Genomic DNA, 15,707 nt, shown 5'->3' on the forward strand with positions numbered 1-15,707 from the left:
TGTGCTGTACACATTTTGTAGGGTTTTTCCCTCCCTTGTCCTATTGGTGGTGACATCATTGTGGCCTTAAAATCACCACCATAGCTACTAAAACTCACCAAAATAACCAAGATGGCTGAAGAATTTTTTCATACCCAGGTGTGGATTCCTGGTGGGCTATGTTAGAGTCTAGAACTCTGTATCTTGTTGATTGGCCTACAGGCTTTGTCCCAGAAGTTTGCCTCTTGTGTTCTTGAAATTATTTTCAGGTGGGGAAGTATGTTCAACTGTGGAACAATTGCAATTGCTTATTTTAATATTTTTCCTGAGTCTCTCAATAAGTTCTGAGAAAACCAGGAGTTGAAAGTAGTATCACCAAAGGTAAGTTTATACTTACTCTGGATGGTCTTCTTGTTGGGCAGGGATGTGCTGAATAACTTCATAAATTGTACTGTGCAAATCTTGCACCGATACACCATCAGAGGCTAGAATAGACCTACTGGACATCTAGAAAATATGACACATTAAAAAAAATTAGCATATGAGTAAGTAGTATTTCCACCATGTTTCACAGATAAAAACAAGTGGGAATGGTAAAGGTTAGAAAACCAGACTATTAAACTTCCTTACAATGGTCTTTTCCTCTCTACTGTAGCTCTCAGCACTTACCCTATGGTAGTTTGCTCAGCAACATAGCTACAAAGTCAGAAGAACAACAGGTTGACAACTCTAAAACTTTTTTTCTTCACCTAAGAAGAAAGTTAGCAAAACTATAAAGGAAATGTAATAGAAAGAAACAAATAGCAAAACGGGAGACAGCAGGACAGCTTAGAGTCAGAGAGCATATATTACAATCTTTTATATTTTATCTCTATTACTTTTTATATACTATTTGTCAGTACTATGAGCAAGGATGACAGAAAAGAAAAAATAATGTACAGTCAAGTTATCATTGCACGGAAAATGAGTAAAGACAGTACCAAGTAATATAGAATACATAACGGGAGAAATTTTGGTTTGAATATAGTAAAGGGCTCTAAAAACTAATGGCTTGGATGAAACTGGAAAGTACAGAAACATATTTCTGCCTGGTGAAAACCAACAAGTATTTTATTGAAGCTGGCACTTATGTTTTAATAACTCTCATTCCTTATATTTTATAATTTTCTTCTTCCCGCTAACATTACTTTCTAATTATTCAGCAAAAATCTATTCCCCTCCCCACCCCAAACTGACCACTTCCAGTCCATATAAAATATACTGCTTCACCTAGAGGACTTTGCCCTTGATAAATTTTCTCCAGCAGTTTTCCATCTCATTCCAAATTCGACCCGCTAGGTTATATTGGAACATCTTAGCTTTATGTTTTTTCTGGTAACTGCCTGTTTCTATTCCACTTACTAAGGTTCTCAAGGGCAGACTGAGGATATATGATTTGTCCTATCATTTTTGTGTCAAGGAGATTTGGTTTAGAGCCTTTACTTGAGATCAACTCTTGATTTTCTATGGTACTGAGATGTTCAGAGGATATATTAAAGGCAATCTATAGATAATAACTAACTGGTTGAACCTAGTATTATAGCTATTAACACACAGTTAACTTGTTTATTATGCCACTGTTTTCTGTTCAACTTCCAAAACCAAAATAAGCACTAAATGGATAAGTGCTAAATAAGTGCTGAGTGAAATGTACAGCAGGTAGAAAGAGAGGAATACTCTATGTGTACCACAACAAGCTAAGAGATGATTCTCATTTTTAAAAATACAAAAAATAACTCAATATATTTCTCTTCTTAACTTCAATTTTGAGACCTTGGGTTTATAATTATTTTCCTTTATTCTCTCATAACCATTGTATGTGGCTGTTAGCTTTACGGAGAACGGTCATTCAGGTCCCAGTCCTCATCCTCTTCCTTCAATTGTTGGTGTCGAACTCTCATTGTAGGGTAAGGTAAAAGGTATTAGGCTTTTCTGCCCTCCCGTCATCAGGATAGATGAGGGAACCCTGTGATCCTGAATGCATGCCTGATGGCGGGCACCTGAAGTGGGTACACCTGCGCTAAGACTGCTTTTTAAGGGCGGCGTCACGGGGACGCCAATAGAAGCCAAGAAGCCAAGAAGCCATGAAGCCGAAGAGAAGCCAAGAGAGAAGTAAAGAAGCAGAAGCAGAGAGCCCAGAGAGAGTGCGGATTTGCTGGGGGCTGGGAGGCTGGAAGAACCCCTGCCTGCCATATGCCTGGTAATCCCAATAAAAACCTGCAAAAGCCCAGTCTGCATGGGATTAGAAAACCTGCAGTGTCCAATCCTGACCTTACAATTGGCGTAAATCGGCAAGATAATCTATGCAGACGGGTATTGGAGCCCTCCGGAGACCTGGAGGGACTAAGGAGTAACAGTGTTTGCCTGTGATGATGCCAGAGGCATCATGGCGACCCAGGAGATGGACAATGTCCAGGATCTATGGAATAAGACCTCGCCCGGAGGAGGAGAAGGAGACGCCCAAGAGAACCAGCCAACGACACCCGAAAGGACCAGCCAAAGACCCCTGAGGCAGCAAGAATCATCGGCAAAGAGAGGACCAAAATTTGGAGCTCGCCAGTGCTGATTCAGGGAGAGACCAAGAGACTTGGACTGATGAACTGACAATCCCACCAGAAGGCTGAGGACCTTGCAGGTTGATATGTTTTGGGACCCTGGGGGTGAAACAGTTTTGTTTGTAAACCCCAGGAGATGGGAATCTGGGGGTGGCCAGTGGGCCTTGATGGCCAAAAGCAGCCTGTGTATGCCCAGCATCTAGGCGGAGGAGAAAAGCCAACTGCGAAGGCAAAAGCTGGTGCTGATGCTAAGTTGAGAAGCCCTGAGTGGCTGTTAAGCAGCCTGAGTATGCTGAAGACCTGTGAGTCTCGTAAAATCACCTGTGGGTGATGCCCTGCTCATTCTTGAGTGAAGGTGAGGAGCTGAGGAACCCGTCCTTGAGGGACGGGTGGGGAACGTGGCTTGGGGTGGAGCCCAAGCCTCATGTAGAGTTTGGATCCCTGACCCATGTGCTTGTGCAGTGGGTTGGCCTGAGTGCAGGGGTCTGCAAGTCGCATTGGTGGCTATGAAGGCCGAGTGTTGGAGCAACTGCAGACAGAAACCCTGAGGGTTGGCGATTACCCCCAACAGAATAGAATCGCCAATCCCAGAGCTAGTGCATCCTGGGGGTGGATGCGGTGTGTGGCTTGTAGCCGAGACTACAGCCAGAGAAGGCCAGGAAGCCCGATGGCTCCTGGTGTGTTATAGTAGATGCCGTGAATGGTTCCCCTCCCTCGTATGAGCAGTGCCTTCGGCAGCAGATTTGGTGGCTCATCTTCTGGTACCAATAATTGTCTTTTGCACTAGGTTGGGGCCCTGCCTGGACTTATTTGTGTTCTGTTGTATTTTGTTGTTATTGTGATGTATTTGCTTTTGTGGGCCATGGCTGCATTGTTTATGTTTGCTAAGAGACAAAATTGTACATATGAAGACTATACGACAGAAAACCCTGAGGGGGTGGACTGTAGGGTAAGGTAAAAGGTATCAGGCTTTTCTGCCCTCCCGCCATCAGGATAGATGAGGGAACCCTGTGATCCTGAATGCATGCCTGATGGCGGGTACCTGAAGTGGGTACACCTGCGCTAAGACTGCTTTTTAAGGGCGGCGTCACGGGGACGCCAATAGAAGCTAAGAAGCCGAAGAGAAGCCAAGAGAGAAGCAAAGAAGCAGAAGCAGAGAGCACAGAGAGAGTGCGGATTTGCTCCCAGCCTCCCAGCACCCCTGCCTCCATATGCCTGGTAATCCCAATAAAAAACCAGCAAAAGCCACTGAGGACTCTGACTCCTCCTTTACCCGGTCTGCTGGATCAGAAAACCTGCACTGGTCCAGTGCTGTCTCTACACTCACTTATTTCCAAGGCACGTGTCATGGCCAATGAAGAACCTTAGCTGATACCTCAAGAGTTTTTAGGTTTGAAGATGAAATGGCTCCAAACGAAGTTATTCTACTTAAGCCAGAAATAAGTAGAGATTCTGATATTGTAATCAAAGCATTCATTTCTCTGCCTCAAGGTCCTGAGGATTGTATTATTTTGACTCAATGGAGGTTTAATCCTCCCGATTAAACCTTAAAACTGAATACTAATCAATTTCAAGGCTAAACATATATTTTCTCACAAACATCACACTTTTCTAATGATTTTGTAGGAATAAAAACTATGCATTGGGCCTCCCTTGGCGCAGTGGTTGAGCACTGGGTTGCGAAGCTGCCCGCAGCCTCTGCAGCGCTGGTTCAATTCCTGGCTGCTGGTGAGGGTCCCACATGGCAAGACAGACCTCTCCTGCCGTGCCCACTGCTCCCCTCAGCAGTGTATTTCGTCAGTCTGCCTGTTCTGTTCCCTGCTCTGGCTCTGGTGAATTCTCTCACCCTCCTGCGCTTCTGACTGCTGACTGTGCCCAGTGCTTGTATAAATAAATAAATAAATCTTTAAAACAAAAACTATGCATTATTTTAAATAAACTCCTTACTTCAACAATTCAATTCTAAGTATTATTAGCTTCTCTGTTTCCTGCTCACTCATTTGAGAGCCACACCTGAGAGGGGAGCTTTCTGTTACAGTGAAAAGCTGTTTGAAATAATTGATATATCAAATATTTATTTTTGTCTTTTCAGTTGTGGAAGGGAAGGGTGAGCCAATCCTGTCTGAGAGTGAATAGGGCATTGCAAAAGTTTTACAGTGCAGTTCTGTCCATCTGTGATGATGTGGCAGCTGGTGCTACTGACTCACCCTTACAGACGAAGAAATCTAATCAATCTCTTTCACTACTGTAGGGTAAGGAAAAATGTCAGGCTTTTCTGCCCTCCCACCATCAGGATAGATGATGGATCCTTGCGGTCCTGAATGCATGCCTGATGGCGGGCACCTGCAATAGGGTGTGGGCATAAGTAGATGGGATTCACCTGGACTAAGACTGCTTTTAAGGGCGGCATCATGGGGACGCCAGCAGCAGCAGAAGCCGAAAGAAGAAGCCAAGAACGAACAGAAGCCAAGAGAGAAGCAAGAGAAGCAGAAGCTGAGAGAAGGCCGGAGAACCCAGATAGAGTGAAGACTTGCTGGGGGCTGGGAGGCCTGCCAGCTTCCCGGCCCCCCAGCACCCCTGCCTGCCGTGTACCGGGTAAATACCAACAAAAAGATTTGCAAAAAGCCACTAAGGACTCTGACTCCTCCTTTACCCGGTCTGCATGGGATCAGAAAACCTGCACTGTGTCCATTCCTGTCCTTATAACTACTCACATGGCACTTGTGAAAGTTTGTGGCCAGGAAACTTACTGGATGATACTTAGAAGTAGGATGCTCTGAACAAGTGAAGTAACCACTATTGGCAACTGCTTCTTTGGAAAAAAACAAGGAGATGAAATCATCCAGAAGCAAGTAGTTTGTTTATGGTCCCTTCAAGTGAATTGTCATAGGGGAATAAGGAAGTAGAGGAAAGATTGGTCTTATACAAATGTATAAAAATGGTAATGAGATGATTAGCTAAAAGAAATATTCTGCATTTTTGTTAAATGAAACTGATTGCTTTTGAAAGGCCCTGTCTTTGCAGATTGAAAAAATATGGCTTCAATAAAATAAAAACTGCACTCTGATCTCCCAGAATGCAACTCTAAGATATCTTTATATTGAAAAGCAAAAGATACCTTTAAGAGTGTAATCAATAGTCCTAACAATGGCCTCAAGAGATAAAAGGTAGAAATGAAGAGGGAACTGAGGGACAGAAAAAGTTTAGTGAAGAGAAAAGCTGAGGTTATCAAAGTGTTGCAGAATGATTTCAACCAAGGGTTCTGGATCCCTTTTTTTTCAATTCTCTCGCCCTTCAAACTAGTTAGTTTTCTTCATTAAGGTTATCAGATAAAGAATGCTTATGAATTAGCATAGTGTAGGGTAACGTAAAAAGTATCAGGCTTTTCTGCCCTCCCGCCATTAGGATAGATGATGGATCTGTGGTCCTGAATGCATGCCTGATGGCGGACACCTGGAGTAGGGTGTGGGCCTAAGTAGATGGGGTTCACCTGGGCTAAGACTGGGCTTTTAAGGATGGCATCACGGGGACACCAGCAGAAGCAGAGAAGCCAAGAAAGAAGCAGAGAAGCAGAACAGAAGCCGAGAGAGAGAGAGAGAGAGAGAGAGAGAGAGAGAGAGAGAGAGAGAGAGAAGGCCAGAGAGCCCAGATAGAATGAAGACTTGCTGGCGGCTCCCGGAGTCCTGCCAGCCTCCTGGCCCCCAGCACCCCTGCCTGCTGTGTATCTCGTTAATCCCAATAAAAGCCTGCAAAGCCACCGAGGGCTCCAAGACTCCTCCTTTACCCAGTCTGCTGGATCAGAAAACCTGCACTGTGTCCTTCCTGCCTCTACACATAGCTTCCTAATTTGTGTTAGCTTATTTATATAGGTGGAGAAGCTATAAGCTTCTATAGCTATAAGCTCCTCTGATATGCAATGTCATTCATTACAGGGTGATTAAACACTGCTGAAGGTAATGCAGCCATTGACCACTCTGCCCAAGTGCTGAAATGAAAGCCGTTTCCACCCCTTAGTGAATCATAATTCTACTTGGCTAATTAGTCCTTGGAAAACCAACCCTGGGTACACCAGAAGCATCTGGAAAAGCAACAAATTCATATATTCCAAAGTCATCCAGAGCATCTTCATGGCCTGAAATGGAAAATAAATATAACTTACAAAACAAATGCCTTAAATTGCTATTGTCAGCTTTAAAAATCTTTATAAAACTTAGCTTTGTTATTTGTTCAAATGATATCTGTGTTACACCAATTTTTCCTAATCCCCTATAGTCACATTACCATTAATCACTGTTAGAAATCACTCCTTCTGAAGCAGAGAATTGAAAATGAATTGGGACAATTATTCTTTTTTTTTTTTTTAATAGAGGCATGCTTTTTATTTATTTGTTTGCTGGTTTGTTTGTTTTGTTTATACATGCACTGGGTACAGTCAGAAGCGCGGGAGGGTGAGAGAATTCACCAGAGCCAGAGCAGGGAGCAGAGCAGGCAGAAGGACTGAAGTACACTGCTGAGGGGAGCAGCGGGCGGCAGGAGAGGTCTGCACGCCATGTGGGACCCTCCTCTGGTGGCCAGGGAGCAGCCGGGGATCGAACCAGCGCCGCAGAGGCCGCGCGCAGCTTCGCAACCCAGCGCTCAACCGCTGCGCCACCGCGGAGGCCCAGGGACAATTATTCTTAAAGCATGATGTGGGACCAGTGTATTATACATTCAAAATAACACACATGGGCAGGACTGTCATTTGTAAGTCTCAGTTACCAGAGCCTTATGGACATTACGCATTTAGTCTGGGGAGCTGATAGCTGTGATACATTCAAAATATAACACAATATTAGTTATCAACTAAGCTATCATCTGTAAAATAATAGGATTAAGGTTGGCTGGGAGGAATCAGATGGTCTCTGGGACCCTTCACAGCTGGGACGGTCTCATTGGTAAGTGAGAAAGGACAAGGTAACAGGAAGAAGGCACAGATTTATTAAGATGCAGGCATCATGTTAGGCATACCGTCTATGTCCTTGTATCTAATTCTCATAGCAACCCTAGGGGCAAGTTATTATCTCTATTATATAGATGAGGAAGTTGAGGTCAGGAAATATAATTAAGTTTTCCAAGGTAACATGGGGGACAATTGCATATAGTCGCCAAAATCCAGCTCCATGTGACTGCAAGGGAGCAAAAGCCCCCTTGTTGACTTAATAACAACTCAGTAGGGTGTCAGTTGTGATGGCAATGCGGGGCACAATGAGAAGCAGCAAAACTGTCAAACCTCCCTTTCCCCTTCAACCTGAGATAAAATTGACTCCATTGTATTTGGTGTAGGAATTAACAGAATGAGAGAACTCTTGGGCATTTTCAAAATAATGATGGGATCAATAGATTAGGATTCAGCAGATCTCAGTGATGGTGGGCAAGTGACTTTAATCTCTCTGAGCCTTAATTCTCTTGCTGTAAAATAGAGTTAAGAGTGACTTTCAAGCATTTCTTACACGCTTATGGACTTACATAAAAACAAGGGAGAGTAATTTGTAAAGTGAAGGCGCTGTTTAAAGGCAAGGGATTATCAGTATTATACCAATATTAACTCATGTGAATCCTGTTATATACAATAGTGCATTATATAAAAAAATTAACATCAACAGTATAATTAATATACATCAATATTGATAACATCTATTAACTTTGATAATGATCCCGGTCACTACCTGAAAATGTTTGAGCTTTCTTGTATTCTGTTTCTGGCCTGAAAAGACAAATAGGTATTTCCATCAGTGATAATAATTGAAGAAAAAGCACTCAAGAAAAAAATTACTTCTACAGAAACATATGTATTACCTGCCTTCTAGCTTCTGTTTTATAACTAAAACCAAGAGAAAAAAAAAAACACAATAAGGTACATTTTTGTATATATATAATATCATTAATTTTTTTCTAATTTTAACTTACCTTTGTAGGGTTGATATTTTTTCCACAGGAAGAGAAGACACATAGATATTATCAAAAATAGTGATATTCCAGTTATACTTGCTAAAGGGGACAATGATTTCCCTTTTTGGGCAAGCTTTTCCAGTCCTAAATAAAAAGAAAAGTATTTTAAATTATTTTTTATTAAATATCAATAATAATTACTATACAGTTTCACCTGTGTGGGCATATTGGTGAAATGTTTTGGGAAAGACCTCTTCTTGCTCTAGCAGACAAGAGAGAAAAGCCAGCTGCATAGATTTGAAGTCTGTGAAGCAGCTATGCAAAATCTACTGCCTGGGGATAAAGCTGGCTTCTTCAACCCCCACTGTTGATGAAAGAATTGGATAAAGAAGGCTGGGGTTAAGACACAACCTATGAAGCTGTCCGCAGCGTCTGCAGCACGAGTTTGATTCCCGGCCAGGGAGCAACATACATGGCGAGGCAGACCTCTCCTGTCTCATCTGATGCTCCCCTTAGCAGTGTACTTTGGTCAGTCTGCCTGTTCTGTTCCCCACTCTGTCTCTGGTGAATCCTCTCACCCCCAACACTTCTGGCCTTGTCTTATATGTATAAATAAATATATCTTTAAAAAAAAAGACTTAAACAATTGGTACCTAACCTTTGGATCCCCATAGTGCATAATTTAGAAACGAAGAGATTAAACCCCAGCATTGCCTTAGATAACATCATCTGTTAGAGATAACATCACCATTTCTCTAGGTAAAAACAACTTAGAACCAGAAGCCCCCATGAAGAAAAATTGCATTTTTTTTAATGACAGTTACTCACTATTCCTACCTATATAAACTAAATTCAAATTTGTGATTGTTTGGAACAGAGTAAAATCTATAGGATGGCTTGTGAAGTTCAAATCCTCACTTTGATTATCTTAATAAACTCTTTGTCTAACTATCACTGAGACTTCTAGTCCAGTTAACATATTTTTATGCTTTAATAGTACTACTACTATTACTACTACTACTACACACACATATATATAAAACTATAGCTATATTACATATAATATATATTTATATTTATAGAAACGATATTGTAGAGTAATAGAATAACTTCTGCAAATATATATTATACATAAATTTATGCATTTATTTAGAGGAAGAGTGAAGGATAGGCCTCCTCAAGATGTTCAGATAGACATTCCTAAAATCTCCAGAACAAGGCTTCCCAAGACGTGTCACTTTGGCATATGGATTATTTCAAATTAAGGCCAATGGAGGTCTTGTAGCTTCACAAGAAAACTCTACCACTCCTGGGCCTCCCCCGGTGGCACAGGCAGTTGAGCACAGAGCTGTGAAGCTGTCCACGGCCTCTGGTCCGCAGCCTCTGGTTCAATCCCAGCTGGCCTGCAAGAATCCCACATGGTGAGACGGACATGGCGGGGCAGACCGCTCCTGTCTCGCCCGCTGCTCCCCTCAGCAGTGTATTTCAGTCACTCTGCCTATTCTGCGCCCCACTCTGTCTCTGGTGAATCCTCTAACTCTCCTGCGCATCTGGCCTGTACCCTGGTTCTTGTATGCATGAATAAATAAATCTTTAAAAAAAACCCAAAACTCTACTGCTCCCTTAACTACCTAGAAGAATGAAAATTGTGGGTGAATCCAGAATTAGGATTTTTATCAGAAATTACCTTTGTATTGAAGAAACCTATCTATATGGCAGAGAAAACATTTAATTACAGAGCATCTAGTTTTTGTCCTATGAGTTAGCCTCTTATATGAAACTCTATGCCTTTCTATTACTTAGCTTAGGTTATAAATATACATATATATAAGCTAAGTAATATAGATACATTATATACACACATATATTAATATATTACTTAGCTTAGGCTATATATGTGTGTGTGTGTGTGTGTGTGTATAGTCCCATAGCTTTGGCACCTATATCCATGTAGATTTTCCATATGTATTACATTTAAATTTGTTCTTGAAACAAATTAAATTTGTTCTAATCTGTATGATGTTAATTTGATTACTCAACCAGTTCAAGAAGAACCTAGAGGAAAATTTCCTAAGAAAAACAGAGGGAAACTTTCCTTTCTACTCTCATACTTATTTTAGAATTCATGCTAAACTCGCTAAAAAAAATAAAATGAAATGTGCATGAATTTCAATAAAATATTTAAATTTCCACCTTGTAATTAAACTTCACTTTGCTTTGCAAGTCATTACCTTTATAGGTATTACTTTATAAAATATAACACTAATAGCTAACACCTGCTGAGTGCTAACGGTACCTTAGGTTCTGTTCAAAGTACATGATTAACATGAACCCATTGAATGCTAACAATTTTAATATGGAGGTATTGTTACTGTTATCCCCTCTAATAGACGAGAAAGTCAAGATTTGCTAACATTATTCAGGTAATACGTGGGAGAATCCAAATATGGCGCCCAGACTCCTAACACTTTATGCTGCATCTCACTGATGCTATTTCAATACAACTTGTTAATCCTGGCAATGTTTATACCAGTTCTAAACTACCATGTTTAGACATAGAGTTAATCTGTGAAACAGGAAGTAGTAATCTCCAACAAATGCGACCTCCTTCCTACAAATGTAGGAAGTAGTTGTAACCTCCAACAAATAACAGATGTCTTCCACATTATTATGTGAATCAAATATTGCTGTGAAAGTAAATCGTGGCAGTTACCTCTGTACAGCTTAATGGTGAGTCAAAATCATGAGATGCCATTTCTGCTCTCATTTCTGGAGATAGCATGGAGAATCTGGGTGTGGCTGCTCAGTTCTCCAATAAATATCCAGCTTGCACCATGTTTTCCTCCACTAGAAAGCCTCTGCTGAGGTCCAGCAGCCAAGAAAGGGAGGAAAGCTTAATCTTTCTTTTTTTTTTTTTCCACTGTAGACCTATATGTACCCTTTTAGCTTTTCTACCCAGAACACTTTCATTGTTTAATAGTCCTAGAATCTTTTCATGATGTAGTGCAGGTCACATATGTGAACTCCAGTTAAAAAGTCTTGGAAACAGTGTTTTCCATTCTAATTTTCCCACACAGAGCTATGCACATATTCCATTTAAGTCTTTAATAAGAGTAAAGCAAAAGTTGTTCTTTGTTATCAAAAATCTTTACTATTTCTGATGGGAACTTTACACATTTCAGATGAGCATTCTGAGAATTATGTTCTTAAAATGTTCTTTCTATGGAATTTCAATACATGTGTAATATGTATTGCCTGTTAACATTTTACATTCAACTGTTTTAAGACTTTTATGGAAGAAGTAAATGCCAAGGTGGTTAAAGATAAAGTAGAATGGCAATTTGTTGGCGCTAAATCTATACTACAATGTCAAAAATTCTTATTTGAGAGATGTTTTTTCCTCCTTCTTTCTCTGTTAATAAGTTATATACTAATTAATATTATCCCCTTTCTAGAAAGCTGACCTTTTATTTTGGAACTTTAGCACTTAGATGATCTCTTTGTGAAGTCGTAGCCTTTCTTCAGATATTTATGCTTCTAATTCTCAGGTTTGTTCTTGCTGAACAGCTGGGCAACTCTGGTTGAGCCACTTGCTTCTGAATATCTTGATTTTCACATTGTAAAATGAGGACATTAAAGTGATTGGTCTTTAAATTCTCCTAGTGTTCTGATATTTTGGGATTTGGGGAAACCAGAGAAGTTTATTATGTAAATAGAACACACTAACTAGTGGCATGGTAGTGACTAAGGCTCGAAAAAATTATATGTACAAATACCCATCCAAAAGTTGTGTTTTACTGATATAAAGGACTGCAACACATAGAAATAATAAAATATGCAATGTGCTTCATTGTTAGTTCTATAGAACTGATTCTCACAGAACGTTTTGATTTTTGCTGAACTCTTACATTTGTAATTAGCCTAAAAGTGAAATTTGATCATGTTTTGGAAAAAGTATACTTGAAACAAATGTTTGATTACTATCTAATTAAGCAAAGAAATAGCTTACATCATAAATTAGTTTCAACATGAATGTTGGTTGTTATCTAATAAAATGAAAGTGGAGCAATGGCATATATTGTAACTTCTTTCAGTCATCAACGACACACATGACCTCTTTGCTGAATTCGATAATAGCTTTTGAATATTAGAAGATATTTTCTCAGTTTTTTGTACTATTCATTATACAATGGCTAAAAATACAATAAACTTGTAAGTTTAATTGGTAATTATTATTTTCTCTATCACTTTCTTATATGTAGACAATCTAATTGTAGAGCAACATCCCAAATTTTTAAATAAAGTATTTTCATTATCATTAACTTCAAAATATTTTATTGTTTTGCTTTTTTAAAGATTTATTATTTATTTATTTATTAGAACTGGATGTAGGCCAGAGGTTGGGGGTGCATGTGAGCACAACAGGCAGATCTACTGAAATGCACTGCTAAGGGGTGCAGGGGGTGAAATAGGAGAGGTCTGCTGTGCCATGTCGACTAGCTCCCTGGCAGGGGATGGCACTCAGGCTACAGCGGTGATAGCATAGCTCTGAGACTTAAACCCTACACCATCACTGAAGGCCTATTTTATTATTTTCATTATTTGTCCTATGGGCTATTTAGAAGCATTGTGCTTAATTTCTTTGAGAGTTTTCTCATTTTTAAAACCTCTTATTGATTTTCAGTTTAATTCCACTTTAGTGTGCATATCCTGCTTTGATTTTTCTATCCACTGACATTTTTTGAGTTTTTAAAAAATCTGTATGTTCACATGGAAAGGTGGTTGTATTGTTGTTGTCTGTAGTTTTCTATATAATTTTAATTAGGTCAGATTGGTTTTCTCTATTCCCACTAAGTTTTTCTCTCCTTGTTCTATCAGTTTCTGAGAGAGATATTCTAAAATCTCCCACTGTAGTTGGATATTTTTCTATTTCTCTGTCAAAATTTGCTATTTATTAAATGTACTTGCAAGCAGGCTAGGAGATTCATAAAACTTCAGAATTTGTATAACTTCCTGACTACTTTACTGGTATGAAATATCCATGTTTTTTAATCTAAAGTACTTTTTGTCTTTAAAATTTATCTAATTCACATATAATTTGTCTGATATTCTTTTGACTTTTTGCATGGCTTATTTGACCATTATTTTATTTGCAACCTTTCAGTATTTTCGTATATAGGGTGTACATCTTATAAGCATCAACAAGTATTTTTAGATACAGTCTGACAATATTTATCTTTTGTTGGAATAATTGGTCCTTTAATATCTAATGTAATTACTAATACTTTTAAACTTATTTATTTACTATTATTTTCCTATATTTTCTTTACTTTTGGTCCTTTGTCTTACCTTTATTGTCCTAATTTGCATTAATGAGGAATTTTTTCATTCCTTTTTTCTTCTCTATTTGATTGTTATACATTTTTTTATTTGTCTCATAGGTGTTAGAGATTTAAGAAACCCTAATCAAAATTGATGTTTCTACTACTGACTCCTTCCACAATGCAAAAATAAGTTTCACATTAGCGTTGGGAAAAATAAGACTCCAGGATTCAAATTGTACTTAATAATGTCTGACTGTAATTCTATGCTCTTTCTACCACTCCTATCTGACCATTGTACAAAGTGAACATCCATTCACTTCTGAAGCCCAAATCTACTTAGTTCTATCAAATGGAGTGACAACAAATAAATCAAATCTTTTCTCTGTGTGATGCCATGTCAATTGTCTAATAAACTCACATCTCTCCCTAAGAATTCTTTTCCTTCAATTCAACATTCTTAGATGGCTTTGTTGTTCTTTATTTATTCATATTCTCTTCTTCTACCCTAAAGGTACAATTTTGGAAGTCAACAAAACCTAGTCAACTTTACTTCTAACATATAAATTCAAAAGGATCCATATTCTGGTGTGGTTGTCAGTAAGATAAAGGCAAGTAGACTGCTCTCTTGTGACACCAGTAGAAATAGAAAAACAAAGTTATAAAGAAGAAAAATTAATAAGAGAATGCTAATAGAATGGCATGTGTTAGATATATCATATTATCTGGGCACCACTTTAAGCAAGTTAATTCTCTATTTCTTCATTTTAGATCTAATATTAAAATCAAAACTAGTTAAGGGAACTTTCAGATATGCAGGATTAAATATACATGAATATAAGCCCAAACATACATATGTCCCCCATTTATTTGGTGTAGATCATATCTGTAATAATAAAAATTTAAAAAAAGCAACTTTTATAGGTACAAAGAAATGATGTCAGAGAAACTAAAATATTTGTCAAAGTTGGTAAGTTCCAGACATGGGTGTGGGACGTAGGTTTCCTCTGACTGCTAGGTTCAGTGTTTTCCTGTTAATCCATGGTCAAGAATGGTTTGTTAGTGGTGGGTAAATTTTGTAATATGTTCAAATTTTCTTCTGTCCTTTTGTTACACGAGAAATGATGTGCTTCAACTCTCGCAATTCTTAATGGCCAGAATATTTTCACCAAAATTCATTAAAAATTGACCATGAAAAAAATAACTATTCAATGCAATTGCAATTTATTCTAGTGAAGTTTCTGCAATACACTTTACACTGAGAAAAATTACTTTTTGTACCATTTGATCTATAATTGCTAAAATGACTGAATTAGCACATCCTGTCCTACAGAGAATACCACTCATTCCCTTTACCATTTCTTCCTTATATCTTTAGACTCCTTTCCTTAATGTCCTATTGCTTCTCTTCCCCAGGGCCTCTGTTGTCCTTTATCAGAGACCCACCTGGTACTAACCAGCACTTATCAGCCCAAAACCTTGGCACTGGCAAAGGCCAGCCATACTTCTCCAGAAAATGAAGAATAGGGATAAGCCTTTTCTCAGAACAAATAATCTTTTCTGTTAGACCCACTTCTCCTGGTGCTCTGCTGTTAATATTGCTTCTCTATCGCAGAAAGCAGGTTTATCAGGTCCAGCATTTGAAATTTAGGTTCTTTTCACAAACTAAAAAGTGCTCACTATGTCAAGAAGTGGCACAGTTGTTATAGCCTCAGTGCTATGTGTGTTTAGGATAATGAACTTCCAGAACCAGAAATTGAAAATAGGAAGTAAGGGAGGTATGATTTGATTGCCACAGAGAATATATAGGGGCCCTGAATAATTTTCTGGACACTTGCAGTATCCCCAGATTTTCTCCTTTCAGAAAGTTTTCTACTCTTTAGTG

The 15,707-nt window shown here is 39.0% G+C and overlaps 1 protein-coding gene across 3 annotated transcripts in view; it reads right to left on the reverse strand.

Annotated features, from left to right (window-relative positions):
• Positions 1-372: 372 nt before the first annotated feature.
• Positions 373-15,707, reverse strand: part of HEPACAM2 (HEPACAM family member 2) — a gene marked incomplete at both ends in the record, with an annotated part of 44,672 nt that continues 29,337 nt past the window's right edge. For all 3 annotated transcript variants that reach the window (XM_084229377.1, XM_084229376.1, XM_084229378.1), the window contains 5 exons: positions 373-486; positions 6,632-6,705; positions 8,279-8,316; positions 8,409-8,433; positions 8,520-8,645. In XM_084229377.1, coding sequence (XP_084085503.1) covers positions 373-486; positions 6,632-6,705; positions 8,279-8,316; positions 8,409-8,433; positions 8,520-8,645 — 377 coding nt within the window. The remainder of the gene's footprint in view (positions 487-6,631; positions 6,706-8,278; positions 8,317-8,408; positions 8,434-8,519; positions 8,646-15,707) is intronic.

This window comes from Talpa europaea (genome assembly GCF_964194135.1).
Source record: "Talpa europaea genome assembly, chromosome: 3".
NCBI lineage: Eukaryota > Metazoa > Chordata > Mammalia > Eulipotyphla > Talpidae > Talpa > Talpa europaea.